The sequence below is a fragment of the Phoca vitulina genome, unplaced genomic scaffold (assembly GCF_004348235.1).
Source record: "Phoca vitulina isolate PV1807 unplaced genomic scaffold, GSC_HSeal_1.0 scaffold41, whole genome shotgun sequence".
Classification (NCBI taxonomy): domain Eukaryota; kingdom Metazoa; phylum Chordata; class Mammalia; order Carnivora; family Phocidae; genus Phoca; species Phoca vitulina.
The window spans coordinates 2,289,578-2,303,259 of record NW_022589744.1 but is presented as its reverse complement, the minus strand read 5'-3'; the positions used below and the strand labels follow the sequence as shown (position 1 = coordinate 2,303,259).

Sequence of the window (13,682 nt, the reverse complement as noted above, 5' to 3'; positions counted from 1 at the left end):
CAACAAGTGTCAGGTAGGGCCCAGGAATCTATATTCTTTTTTTTAAGATTTTATTTATTTATTTGACAGAGAGACAGAGAGCATAAGTAGGCAGACAGGAAGGCAGAGGGAGAGGGAGAAGCAGGCTCTCCGCTGAGCAGGGAGCCCGATGCGGGGCTCGATCCCAGGACCCAGGGATCATGACCTGAGCCGAAGGCAGATGCTTAACGACTGAGCCACCCAGGCACCCCTCCTCTGTGCATATGCATATGTATGTGGTGGGGTGTTTTAAAAAACATAGAGAGGCTTGGACCACAAAGTGTATTCTGCAACTTGCTCTTAACAACTTATCTTGGAAGGTCTTCTCAGGTTTACCTCATTCTTCTATAGCAGGCCATGTTAAGCACACCATAATTTATTAACCATTCACAATTACTGTGGTTATAACCCATTGTTTTGCTATTATAAACAATACTGTGTACACATGTGCAAATGCTTTATTGAATAGATTGCTAGATGTGCAATTGTTGCATCACATTTTAAATGTTAGTACCACAGAAACTACGAGATAATGAATGTTGTTTTAAGCTTAAAAAAAAGTTAATGGATTTGATCCAACAGCCTTCGAAAGGCTGCTTCCATTTACATTTTCTTGAACAGTGTACGAGGGCCAATTTCTCCATAACTTTCAAAACAGAAAAAATAATCTTTTACATTTTTGCTAATCTGATGGATAAAAATGCTATTTCACCATTTTACTCTTGAAGCTGAGCATATTTGTTTATTATTTCTACTTCTGATTAACAGTAACAAGTTAATTATGTGTGTGCTTATACTAGTTCAAGTACAAGCACCGGGCTTACTGCTGTACATCACTACCTCTAATCCTCTCAACATCTTCATGACCCAGGTACTATTCTTCTTGCCACTTTTCTAAGATACTGAATAAAAGAGACAGTAAGTATCCTGCCCACAATCATGAAGCTGCCTTTTAAAGATTTTATTTCTTTATTTGAGAGACAGAGAAAGAGAGCGTGTGTGCCTGCTGAGGGAGGGGCAGAGGGAGAGGGAGAGAGAATTTCAAGCAGATTCCAAGCTGAGCGCAGAGCCCCACTTGGGGATCAATCTCAGGACCCTGAGACCACAACCTGACCGAAATCAAGAGTAGGACACCCAACCGACTGAGCCACCCAGGTGCCTCCTGAAGCTGCCTTTTAAATATAGGTAATCCTATCCCACAGCCAAGCTTCAGTTTATTTTACTGAGTTGAGTCTATCTTTTTCTTATTGATTTATAGGAACTCTTATAGATGGTTACTGTGCCTTTGATAAATTTGCCCATAAAACTCTGAGGTGGTGCCTTTTTGGGAGTAGATCTTTGACTCCATTTTCAATTCTTCAAAAAAATCCTTAGGAATTTAATTATTCAGATTTTCTACTGAAAATGGCACTTTGTTTTGCCTTAAAACTATACTTTAACTAGGCTTTTGACCATAGTCTTAAAAAACTGTTAGTAGCACTCTCGATCTTTATACCTCATCTCCTACTCCTTATGTCCACCTATGCCCATAGGAAAGGGTATTTCTAGGGCACCTGGGTGGTTCAGTTAAGCGTCTGCCTTCTGCCCAGGTCCTGGGATCAAGCCCTACATCGGGCTCCCTCCTTCCCTGCTCAGTGGGGAGTCTGCTTCTCCCTTTCCGTCTGCCACTCCCCCTGCTTGTGCTCTCTCCCTCTTGCTCTCCCTCTCTCAAATAAATAATCTTAAAAAAAAAAAAAAAAAAAAGGAAAGGAAAGGGAGTTTCTGTCCCTGTCCCCCAGGGGAAGAAATACTGAGGGTGAAGAGCTCTGCACTTGCATCCCCACTGTTAACTAGTTCCAACTGCTAAACTGACCAAAGCCTTGAGCCAAGCACATGGACATGTCTCATTAGGGGCCTGACTGCTCTGTTAGGCAGGCACAACTGCACTCTCGCTCTTTCCCATCCTGCTCCTACATGGAGAAGCAAACCAGCCTACTCATTATGGGTCTGACCATCCTTTGCTCCAGCTTCTCTCCACCTTCAGCTGAATAGGTGAGGTCAGGTTGGGTCTGCCCATAAATTAGATGTGGAAAAGCAGAAAGTCTCACTCAGGATTTAAGGCTAATCTGCATTTCTCCAGCTTAATTTACCAGGGAGTAGCATCACATTGGAGGTGCTTGTTCAGTCGTTAGTAGAGTGGGGCTAGATTTCTCCTTTGGCTATTATTATTACTAGTATATAACTTCCTTGATAAGAAGCTCCCAAGGGGACAGGGGGTGACTGATAGAATTTAAACACCAAAATTCTATCCTAAACCCCTTACCATTATATCTTCTATTACTTTCTTGCTCAGACTTGAGAACAAGTCTTACAACTTGTAAGTTCTAACTAAACGATCTTTCTTTTTTATTTATTTTTAAAATCTTTCAATTGGGTTTATTTTATTCTTTAAATGAACTTTTAGGGGCGCCTGGGTGGCTCAGTCGTTAAGCGTCTGTCTTCGGCTCAGGTCATGATCCCAGGGTCCTGGGATCGAGCCCCGCATCGGGCTCCCTGCTCAGCGGGAAGCCTGCTTCTCCCACTCCCAGTCACCCTGCTTATGTTCCCTCTCTCGCTGTGTCTCTGTCAAGTTAATAAATAAAATCTTTTTTAAAAAAAAATAAACTTTTATAGATTGTAAAAGAATTATAAAATGTATGACCATTGTATAAAACCAAAGTATAGGTATGCAAAAAAAGTGATTAACTTCTCCCCCAACCCCTCCCCAATATATTACAATTATTTAGTGTATGTTGCTTCTTTATGCTCATATATATACACAAGTGTAGGGTTTTCCCTCAACTTTTAGAAAAATAGAATACTATATCCAATGCTATGAATCTTTTCATTAATTTAATAAAATAAGGACATCCCCTCAGGTCAATACATAGATCCAACTCATTCTTTAATTGATGCATATTTCATAGAATAAATGTACCATATTATGTGGCTCAACAGCTCCCCTAATAATGTACACTGTTTCCCTTTTTTGCCACTACTTACATGGGCCTTGTACATATGTGCTTATGTACTGCTATCTTTATTTCTGGAGGCCAATCCCAAGAATGAGACTTCTGTATTAGAGGGTATGTACATTTTATTTTAATGCAGCAATACTTGCTTTATTTAATTAATTAATTTTTTATTTATTTATTTTTTAAGTAGGCTCTATGCCCAAGCCCAATGTGGAACTTGAACTCATGACCCTGAGATCAAGAGTCACATGCTCTACCAACTGAGCCAGCCAGGCACACCAAGGTATGTGCAATTTTAAATGCTGATTTACTTTCCAAATAGGCTGTAGCAATTCACACTCCTACCAGCATATGTAAGTGTTCATTTCCTCATACCATCAACAACACTAGAAGCAGTCAACTTAATTTTTATAAATTTGAAAGGAAAAAAAAATCACAAGATCAATTCTCATTTTCCTTAACTACCTGTGAGGTTGAGCATCTTTTCCATTTATTGAGCACTCACATTCACTACTATGAACTGGATATTTATACTTTGTCCATTTTTCTTTTTTTTAAGATTTTATTTATTTATTTGACAGAGAGAAAGAGGGTAAGCGCACAAGTAAACAGAGGGAGAAGGAGAAGCAGGTTCCCCTTTAAGCAGAGAGCCTGACGCGGGGCTTGATCCCAGGACCCTGGGATCATGACCTGAGCCAAAGGCAGACACTTAACCAACTGAGCCACCCAGGCGTCCCACTCTGTCCATTTTTCTATCACACTAAGTAAATTAACCTGTCATGTTTTGAAAATATATCCCCTGGCCTATCATTTGTCTTTTGACTTTGTCCACAGCATTATTTGTATTTATTTGTATGTAGTTTTATTTGTATGTAGTATAATGTCAATCTTTTCCTTATTTGACTTTGGATTCGATGATTGGTTTTAAGACTGCCTTCTCCTCTGCTCACCCCCACTGCCTCAGTACAAATTTCCTAGTCAATTTTCTTCTATTATTGCTTGTAGGACATTTAAATATTTTATCTAGAATTGATTTTCATATATAAAGTGAATTTGCAGGCTCTAAATTCTTCTGCCAGATGGACAGCCAATTATGCCATACAATTTATTATTATTTTTTCCTAGTGAATTAAGGTTCTATCTTACCACAGACTACATTCCTATATACACTTAGATCTGCTTTGAAACATTCTATGTGGTTCCACCAATCTCTTTGGCTATAACTATACCAATTCCAATATATTTATCCTATTCTGGTAGGGCAATTGTTTCCCTCTGTTTTTCAACACATTCTTTTTCTTCATAATTTTTTTTGACATTTGTATATATTTATTTTTAAGGCTCTGGCGACAAACAATATTCCAATTCTGCCTTTACCATCTATATCACTTTGGGCAAGTCATTTATCATATTTGGGCCTCAGTTTTCTCACCCACCCTTAAGTTTTGATATGTAGTAATTTTTCCTAATCAACTGACTTCCCTTAACTTAAAAAATTTGTTTTCTTAATACATGGTCCATTTTTATAAACTGAGTTTTTTTAAAAAGTGCATTATTTTTACAACATAAATCTTATGTATTCTTAAGCATATTCTCAGGTATTTATAGTGGCACAATCTATAATAATTGCACATTTGTAGACATTGCTCCATTACCTGCTGTCATCAAATGTGGTATGCCTAATTTCTCCTCTTCAAGAGGAATCAACTGTTTTGCCTGGCTGCCCAAGATTCTTTCTTCACCCTTAAAACTGAGAAACTTTCCTAGGAAAGTTTTCAGTGTCAGTTGTTTTGTGTCCATTTTTCTTGAAAGATGGTTTAAACTCATTACTTCAAACCTTTATTTCCATAAAGTCTTTAATTACATATTTGAGCTTTTGTGTTTTCTGCATCTACTGCAGTCAACTGTTTATTTCCATTTCACTTGCTCATCCTGTCTTTCTTATCCTTCACTAGGTTTTCAGCAGTTTGTATTTGTATTTATTCTCTTTCCAATGTGGCTTTTAATTCTGTGATAACTTTTGTTTTCTTTTCCACTATTTTCCTCAGCTCTACCTGCTGATGCTCCATTTTCTCCTGTCACTGTGCCTTATTTTACCTGATCTTCTGTATCTCTGCTTGGAGTTCTTTACTTTCTTAAGTTCTTTGAATTTATGGTGGCAGGACTGGCCGTTAATTTTCATCTGAGGTTAAAAAACATTTTTCTAGTGTGGGTACTTTACCTGCCACTTGTTTCCCATAATTTCCTCTTTTTTATAGTATCTTTCTACAGCTGTTGTGCTGGTTCTTTTTGACTGAGGCAAGTGCTTCTTACATGCTCTGAAGGAAGCCCCTATGGGAGAAGCCAGGGCCGTGTTCCAAGTTAACAGAAACACACGAAGCTTTTGCATTTCCCCAGCCAATCGGGATGATAAACTGTCAAGCTGCTCACAATTCACCCTCTCTTCCAACCCGCCTTATCTGCTGCATCTCGAGAAGATGGCACGTCTATGTGTCTCCCTGTACAGCTCAGATCCCCTCTTACCCCAGGTGTCCAATGGAGAAGCGCCTGCTGCCGGTCTGTGCACCCTCCTCTCCCTGTCCCAAACAAAGGACTGTTGATTTTGCCTGCAAAATCCAATTCTGGAGAACCATATGAGCTCGAAATCTGAAGCCAAAGATCTCCTTTCTTAGCATCTTCCTATACCCACGCAATCTTCATTATCCTTCTGTCCTTCCTCACTTAGTAGTATTGGGAGCATAAGGAAAAATGACCTAACTTTAAACATCTTAATTGTCAACATTTATGTTACCCTTGTCCCTTTTTCTCCATGTCTTCCCTGTCCTATCAAACTTTTATCTCCCACTTCCCCTGCCTTTGTGCAACTATTGCTTCACAAATGCTTTACCCCAACATGTGAAAAAAATGCCCCTAAGAGGCGCCTGGATGGCTCAGTCATTAAGCGTCTGCCTTCAGCTCAGGTCATGATCCCGGGGTCCTAGGAGCGAGCCCTGCATTGGGCTCACTGATGAGCAGGGAGGCTACTTATCCCTCTCCCTCTGCATGCCGCTCCCCTTGCTTGTACACTCTCTCTCTCTAATTAAAAAAAAAAAAAAATGTCCCTAAAAAGAAAAGGCTGTAAACATCATTTTTACTTATTTTAAAACTGTGGATATTACAATGTCAGGGGTCTCCTAAGATATATATATATGCAGGGCGCCTGGGTGGCGCAGCCAGTTGAGCATCCAACTTTGGTTTCGGCTCAGGTCGTGGTCTCAGTCATGGGATAGAGCCCAGCATTGGGCTCCACACTCGGTGTGGATTCTGTTTGAGATTTTCTCTCTCCCTATGACCCTGCCCCCGCCGCCCCCACACGTGCTCTTTCTCTCTCAAATAAATAAATCTTTAAAGAAGCATATATGCAATATAAAATATTTATGAAGACATGACCACATCTTCACTTTCAAATGCTTTCATGAATAACATAAGTTACCATTCACATTACACACATCTTACATTTTAAAAAAATTTAAAAGGTACCATGTCTATCTTGTTATGAGACACTCCTTGAGGAAAGAACCTGTGTATTCCACTTTTATTACACACAGTGCTAGTACCAGAACATTAAGGTGAATGTGTGTGTGTATATATGTAATTCTTTTATTTTTTTTTTTAAGTAGGCTCCACACCCAGCATGGAGCCCAATGCAGGGCTAGATCTCAAAACCCTCAGACCAAGACCTGAGCTGATGGGGCGCCTGGGTGGCTCAGTTGGTTAAGCGGCTGTCTTCGGCTCAAGTCATGTTCCCAGGGTCCTGGGATCAAGTCCCACATCGGGCTCCCTGCTCAGCAGGGAGTCTGCTTCTCCCTCTCCCTCTGCCCCTGCCCCTGCTTGTACACTCGCTCGCGCTCTCTCTCAAATAAATAAATAAATAAATAAATAAATAAATAAATAAAATCTTTAAAAAACAAAAAGACCTGAGCTGATATCAAGAGTCAGATGCTCAACCAAATGAGCCACCCAGGCACCCCTGTATATATGTAATTTTTTTTAAAGCCCCCAAGTTATGCAAATCAACAATACCACTCCAGTCAGTGGAACATTTTCTATGATTGTTAATATAACCAAAATTAGCTAAGCAAAATCCTGAGAGAATAAACTTAATCTTTTCCATTTGTCCTCCCTTCAAACCTGTTCCTGACTGATTATTATTGATCAATGTCTGCAGAGAAGTCCTGCCTTGTCAAACTTTGAGATGAATTCTGGCATAGTACCCCTTCAGCTCCTGGCTCAGAGGCTAACCGATCAGCTCTGGCATCTTGGCCTCAGGCAAGCCAGACTACCTATGGAACAGAGATTCATTCCTTGTTCAAATCACAGCATCTCCAGTAAGTCTGTATGAACCAGGTTAGGACAAAAAGGAATAAAGCAGCAGCACTTTTATCCAGTGGTCCCATGGAGGAATTAGTCCTCTCACTGTCTAGAAAAAAGAAAGGAGGAAGTTAAAACCAGAAGAGTTTTATATTTTAAATTCCCCTGCACAGTCTTGCGAGGGACTGGTGGAGCACTGCAAAATTCTAAGTGTCTACCACAAACCCTTAGGCGTACTAAAACACTTAGAGTCTTTTTTGTTGCCAATTTCACATCTGCTAACAAAGGCTACAGAAGGTTACTAAGTATCATCATTGTGCCCAAAATACATAAGTATGTGTCCAATACATCGTATCTGGTGAATTAAATGAAGAGATTCCTAAAGAGCTGCCACAAATACTAAGAAGTGAAAATTTATATGCCAGAGTCAAAATCATTATGTGCCAAATAGATAAAATAACTGCTTTAAAATCTCAGAGGCATCAACACAGGCTGAGAAGGCAAGCATTCGTCCCATGTATATTTCAAGTACAAGGTCGTCTTACTATCAGTATTCTTCAAAAAGCATCAGGTATACTATACCTATATTTCTCTCCTCAGAACCTTAAAATGTTTTCTAGATGCTAAATCTTGAAGCACGATGGTCAGTTAGATAAATATTAGGGCAAGATAAATCCCTACGACTCTGCCAATTCTATTCAAAACCAATTCTGAAACATGCAACTAAGTGAAACAGAAGCCTAGGAACTGCTACTCATCTTTTGCCCTAAAACAGGGCAAATACCACCTGTAAACTCAGGAGACGTACCAGCGTTCTTGTATCAGCTACTGTATCTAAGTCAGGTAGAACAAGAGAAAATGGGCTTTAACTAGTACATTATGGTATTTGGAGTCTGACTACAAGAAGCTTCTAGACCACAAAAATGGGTGTAGTTGAAAGGAATCAAGGGAATTTTTTCCTCTGGGTCTTTAAAAGGCAGAGGAATGAACATAATGACATTCTGAGGTAGCTTTCTGGCCTGGGGTCCTGATTCCTCTCTTGAAAATATAAATCACATTTATATTAACACCTAATAATTCTCCTTGATTATATTTCAATTATACAGATATAGTAAAGATGATGATTAAATAATAATAGCAACATTTCTAAATTGCTTACCATGTATGTCCCAGGCAGAGTTCCTAAACCCATTACATATACATTAACTCATTTAATCTTACTTATTACCCTCATTTTACAGATGAGGAAACTGAGGCACAGATGTTAACTTGCCCAAGGCCACACAAACTGAGATCTCAACACAAAGTACCTCAAAGGGGCTATATGGTAATAGAGCTTTTTGCATGGGATGGAAGAGAAGAATCAATGTTCAAGTGCATGTAGATGCAAAAAAAAGATAGGATTTCTGCTTCTGGTCAGCAGATGTCACGGTAATCCCAAGGTAATGTTCTTAGAGTGCCATCTGTACCACCCGTTTCTGAATCCGCCGAGTGTCTGCTAACTTCAGGGGGAGAGCCCAGGAATGTGCAAACCCCTCAGGGGAGTCTCAGACACACACTAAGATTTAGGGAACCACCACTCCAACACCAATGCTGCTGTACGCCCCAGCAGAAACCACAAGAGGAGATGAAACACAATACTGATTATGGGACTTCTTACTCCAGGTGTAGTTGATAGAATCCAGTTCTTTACTCTGAAACAACTCCCAAAAGTATTCAGATGATGGAACACTTGAAAGTCAAGTTGTTCTTGAAATGCAAATAAATTTAATTCTACTGAACTACAAATACAAATGATTTTACTACAGGAAAAACATGATTACATTACTACAAAAAATTTAGAAATTATAATCATGTATTCTTATGTCGGTGTCTCCAGAGTAAAAAAGATGAACATTTCTGGACTTTTTCACCCATGTTAAAAGCTGTGTCCCTTCATTTTGCCCTCTGCTGGCAATCATTATCAACAGCAAGCAGGAAACAAAGATCCGAAAATTCCAATAACTTTTAAATTCCTCTAAACTGTGAAGTCTGGCACCTCCTTGGTAAAAGTCTTCTCCAAAACTGAGCCTAAAAGGCACTGTGTTAAAGTGGTATTTACTGCTCACCAACCCCCAGGTACAGATCCTTTTCATCAGGGTTTCTTAACTTGAGGTCCATGAGCTTGAATTGGAAAATCACATTCATATTTTCACTAACCTCTGACTGAAATTTAGCATTTTCTTCCATTACGAAGGGAGGCAGCTACTCACAGCCATGTCAATATCTGACTTTGTCACTGACAGAAATCAGATTTTTATCATATCACATTACTATAATTAAACATCTTGAAATGCTATTTACCCTCATCACTACTTTAAAATTATAGTCATAATTACACTGGATGGTGTAATTTAATGAATTAATTTAAAAGTACAAGGGTGCCTGGGTGGTTCAGTCAGTTAAGTGTCCGACTCTTGGTTCTGGCTTAGGTCATGATCTCAGGATCATGAGCTCCAGCCCCATGATGGGCTCTGCGCTCAGCAGGGAGTCTGCTTGAGATTCTCTTGCTCCCTCTGCCCCTCACCCACCCTCTAAAAAAAGTACATATTACTATAGCTCCACTTTTTTAAAAAATGTTTTTGATAACTGTAATTCAATATAATCGATTTCCTTCATATTCCTATGTTTTTTATGCATTTGAAAATGTAATTATGAAAAGAGGTCTACTGGCTTCAGATTGCCAAAGGTGTCCATGGCATGCGTACACACGTACACATGTACACACACACACACACACACGTGTTAAGAACCCTGACCTGGACAGATTGGTGCACAAAAATAGTTTTAAGATACTGTGTCACCTGCATCATGCAAGTGAGTTAAGATAGAAGTAACTGCTTATGGTGTGATTACTGGGATTATTAGTTTATATTTCACTACCAAAACCCACACTTCCTGTGTGCCTGGCACCCACACTTCCTGCGTGCCTGGAACGAAGGAGTTCCATCAGGTTGCTAAATGAAAGGACAAACTTTGGGGTAGAGTTCCTATAAATGAGGTTTGACCCTAGTTACTTCACTGATTTCACCAGCAGCCTATCTGTGGCTCAGTTCCTCCTTTCTTAGAAATGGGGCTGCTACTGCTTACCCAAATTGACTCTGAAAGACCTTGCAAGAAGAAAGGGGCCATCGATTTGTGTAAAAAATCTGAAGCCCTTTGAAAGATATATTTACTTTTTTTAAACATATATTCTTAAGTAATAGTTATAGTAGTCTCAATTTTACTAACACAGACACAGTTTCCACATCAGGACCTTGAATTCCATTCCATTCTGCTGTCCACCATGGGGTGTAAGGAAGAGCGAGCCATTACAGAAAATAAAACTATGTCTCGCTCAGGATTCTCTGCTTTCTGTGGACAGTGGGTGGACTTTAATATCAGTGTGTAGTCCCAGGGATTTGTGTGTAAATTGTGTTATGTCTGGGCAATGAGAGTCTGTCGCTTTCATCAATTTCTCAAAGGGAATTCCAGAGGGGCGCCTGGGTGGCTCAGTCAATTAAGCATCTGCCTTCCACTCAGGTCATGATCCCTGAATCCTGGGGGAATCCTGGGATGGAGCCCTGCTCAACGGGGAGTCTGCCTGTCCCTCTCCCTCCCTCGTCCTAACTCATGTGCTTAAGCTCGCTCCACTCTCTCTCAAATAAATAAATACAATCTTTAAAAAAGGGGGGGGGGGAGGGTTCCAGAAAAGTTGAGACCTAGACTCTAGAGAAATACTTCTGGAAAACTGTAAACAAACTCACAATGTGCAAATGTTTTTTGACAGGACCTTTATGTGTAAAAAAGAACTCTTTTCCTACAACAAACTGTGGGTGAGAGATAATAAAATTAACCTGTGCAACACCTTATAGCTAGTCAGTGGACTAGACAGAACCAAACTCCACCCGGCTTTCCCCCCTGCACCATGCCTATCACTGTCCACACAGTTTCATTCTTCTTAAGTCATGGTGTTCGTGGTGTCTCAAGCAGGAGTATAACGCTTTAAACACCACTAGCCAAGGCCCTCAGTTGCTCTGATCACTCTCACAGTGTTTAATACAGTAAGTGGAAGAGATTAAGGAATAAAGGAAAGAAAATTCTTCCCACTGACATATTCAACAACTTTCAAAAATAAATTCATGCTGCAATGTCAGCTTAAAAGCTTCCTCCTGGGGCGCCTGGGTGGCTCAGTCGTTAAGCGTCTGCCTTCAGCTCGGGTCATGATCCCAGGGTCCTGGGATCAAGCCCCGCATCAGGCTCCCTGCTCAGCGGGAAGCCTGCTTCTCCCTCTCCCACTCCCCCTGCTTGTGTTCCCTCTCTCGCTGTCTCTCTCTTTGTCAAATAAATAAACAAAATCTTAAAAAAAAAAAAAAAAAAAGCTTCGTCCTACTGCCTGTGCTTCTATGAAAGATCCTCAAGTTGTCAATGTCCAGAAAGACTTACTACTCAAGGTTACACTTCTGTATCACCATGAAATAAGCCAAGAAAAGATAAGGAAAGTGTCATCCTTCTCTATTCAGAAAACAGTGGCAGGATCACGGTCACAGACCAAAATTTCCAAAAAGAGATCACTTTTAAGAGGACAGATATGAGGCAGCAATAGCAGTGACACTCCTGGCAGACGGGCTGGGGGATCCATGAATGGTACCTGGGGGTGGGAGCAGGAGGCGGGGAAGCCTGCACAGTAAACAGCCCTAACAGAAATCTAGTGTAACCAAGAGTGTGTATGACCACCAACTGAGGCACCAGCATCTTTCTTCACAGCCATCCCTCTCTCTTCCCCTATCCGCCCCCCAGTTGAAGCAATGCGGCGCGAAGGGAGAGGAGTGGAGTGATAAATGGCGTAGCTTTTGGGTGTAAAGTCGAGTTTGAGTGCCATCCCCCCCCCCCGAAATAGCTGTCTGACTCGGTCAAGTCACAACATGGTGCCTCAGTTTCCCCAAGAGTAAAATGGGGGTAATTACGCTTCTGACTACACAGGAATGCTGCCAGGATTAAATGAGGTAACGAGTGCGAAAGCTTCTGCACAGGGCCAGACACAGAGGAACCGCTCCGGGGGCGCTAAGGCAAGTCCGCAGCAGGGTCCTGGGGTCTGGGCTCCGGCCCGGAAAGGGTGCTCCCGGGGCCCGCTCCCTGCCAGCTGGGTTCCGAGCCCCTGCCCGGCCCACCTTGTTGTTGTACTCCTCCACGAAGCTGCCCAGCGCCAAGCGAAAGCGCTTGTCGGGCCGCACGCTCCAGTTCATGGCGTAGACGGTCCAAGGCGCTTCATACTTGTAGATCTCCTTCCGTTTGCCGTGCAGGGACATGGTGGCGGCGGCGGGGCCGCAGTGCGGGCCGGGACGACAGCAAGCTGCTGCGGGCCGGGCGCGAGTCAGGCGGGGAGCCGGGCCTGAGACTGAGGGGTCCGAAGGGAGGCGGGGCGGGGGCGGGCAGGGACGGCCTAGCCCGGAAGCGGGGCCGCGGCGACAGACAACGACTGCCGGGCCCGACCCCCAGTTTCAAACCTGCTTCGGCTCGGACAACAGCCACCTTCCGTTTGAAGCCCCGCCCCGCCCTCTCGAAACGGAAGCCACGCGACCCCCGTAGCGGCGCCGGCCGTTGGCTGCCTGACATGTCCTTTCGAAAGGTTCCTTCTCCTCATTGGCTAGTGCATCCGTAGCTTCTGAAACCTTTCGCTATTGGCGTAAGTGTTTGTCATTCCAATGACTTGCCCGGCCCAATTTCAGGGGGCAGGCGCTTTCTCAGCTCCAAAGGTGATTGGCTGACAAAGATGTCAGTCAGAGAGATAACGGCGCACTGCGGGTGAATGGGGGCGTGGGTGGCCTAGAGGCTAGTTATCTAGCTGTGGCGGGGCAGGCCTCCAAGTTCTAGGCCAATTCTCTGAGAGTTGAAACCCCCTGGGTGACCTGCTCTGACTTCCTCTCTGCAGCTGCCATTGCGAGCGGTTTCTCCACGCTGTCCAGTGGAAATTTACATTCTGCCTCACCCAAGGGCCCGCGGCCTGGCAGCCTGGCCCCAGCCAAACGGGAATCACCTTAATTTCCTCCTGGTGCCCACAGCCCTGTATACCGGGGAGCTGTTGTCCCAGTCCCCCCAAGGGCAGGAGGCGCACACGCCTTTGCAGACCGACCCACCTTTAGTCAGGCCTTCCCGCGCTTTCCTGGACATTCTAGAAACGCTCGGAATTTCAGGGTTGGTTTTCAGTTAAGTCGGCGGCCCTACTTGCTTGGCCCTAAGTTTTTGTCGGTTCCCGTTCATTCCATCCCTTTCCCCGAAGCGGAGCCCAAGGCAAAAGCTAAT

General features: G+C 42.6%; 1 protein-coding gene across 2 annotated transcripts in view; it reads right to left on the bottom strand.

Annotated features, from left to right (window-relative positions):
- DCAF7 (DDB1 and CUL4 associated factor 7) overlaps nucleotides 1-12,907 on the bottom strand; it is a 32,030-nt gene extending 19,123 nt beyond the window's left edge. The window contains exon 1 of one of the 2 annotated variants that reach the window (XR_004302417.1): nucleotides 12,551-12,907. Coding sequence is in view for 1 of the 2 variants with exons in the window: in XM_032429515.1 (XP_032285406.1) it covers nucleotides 12,551-12,688 (138 nt within the window). In the remaining variant the exon portion in view is untranslated. The remainder of the gene's footprint in view (nucleotides 1-12,550) is intronic. The other variant, XM_032429515.1, reaches the window with a different exon arrangement.
- Nucleotides 12,908-13,682: the final 775 nt, after the last annotated feature.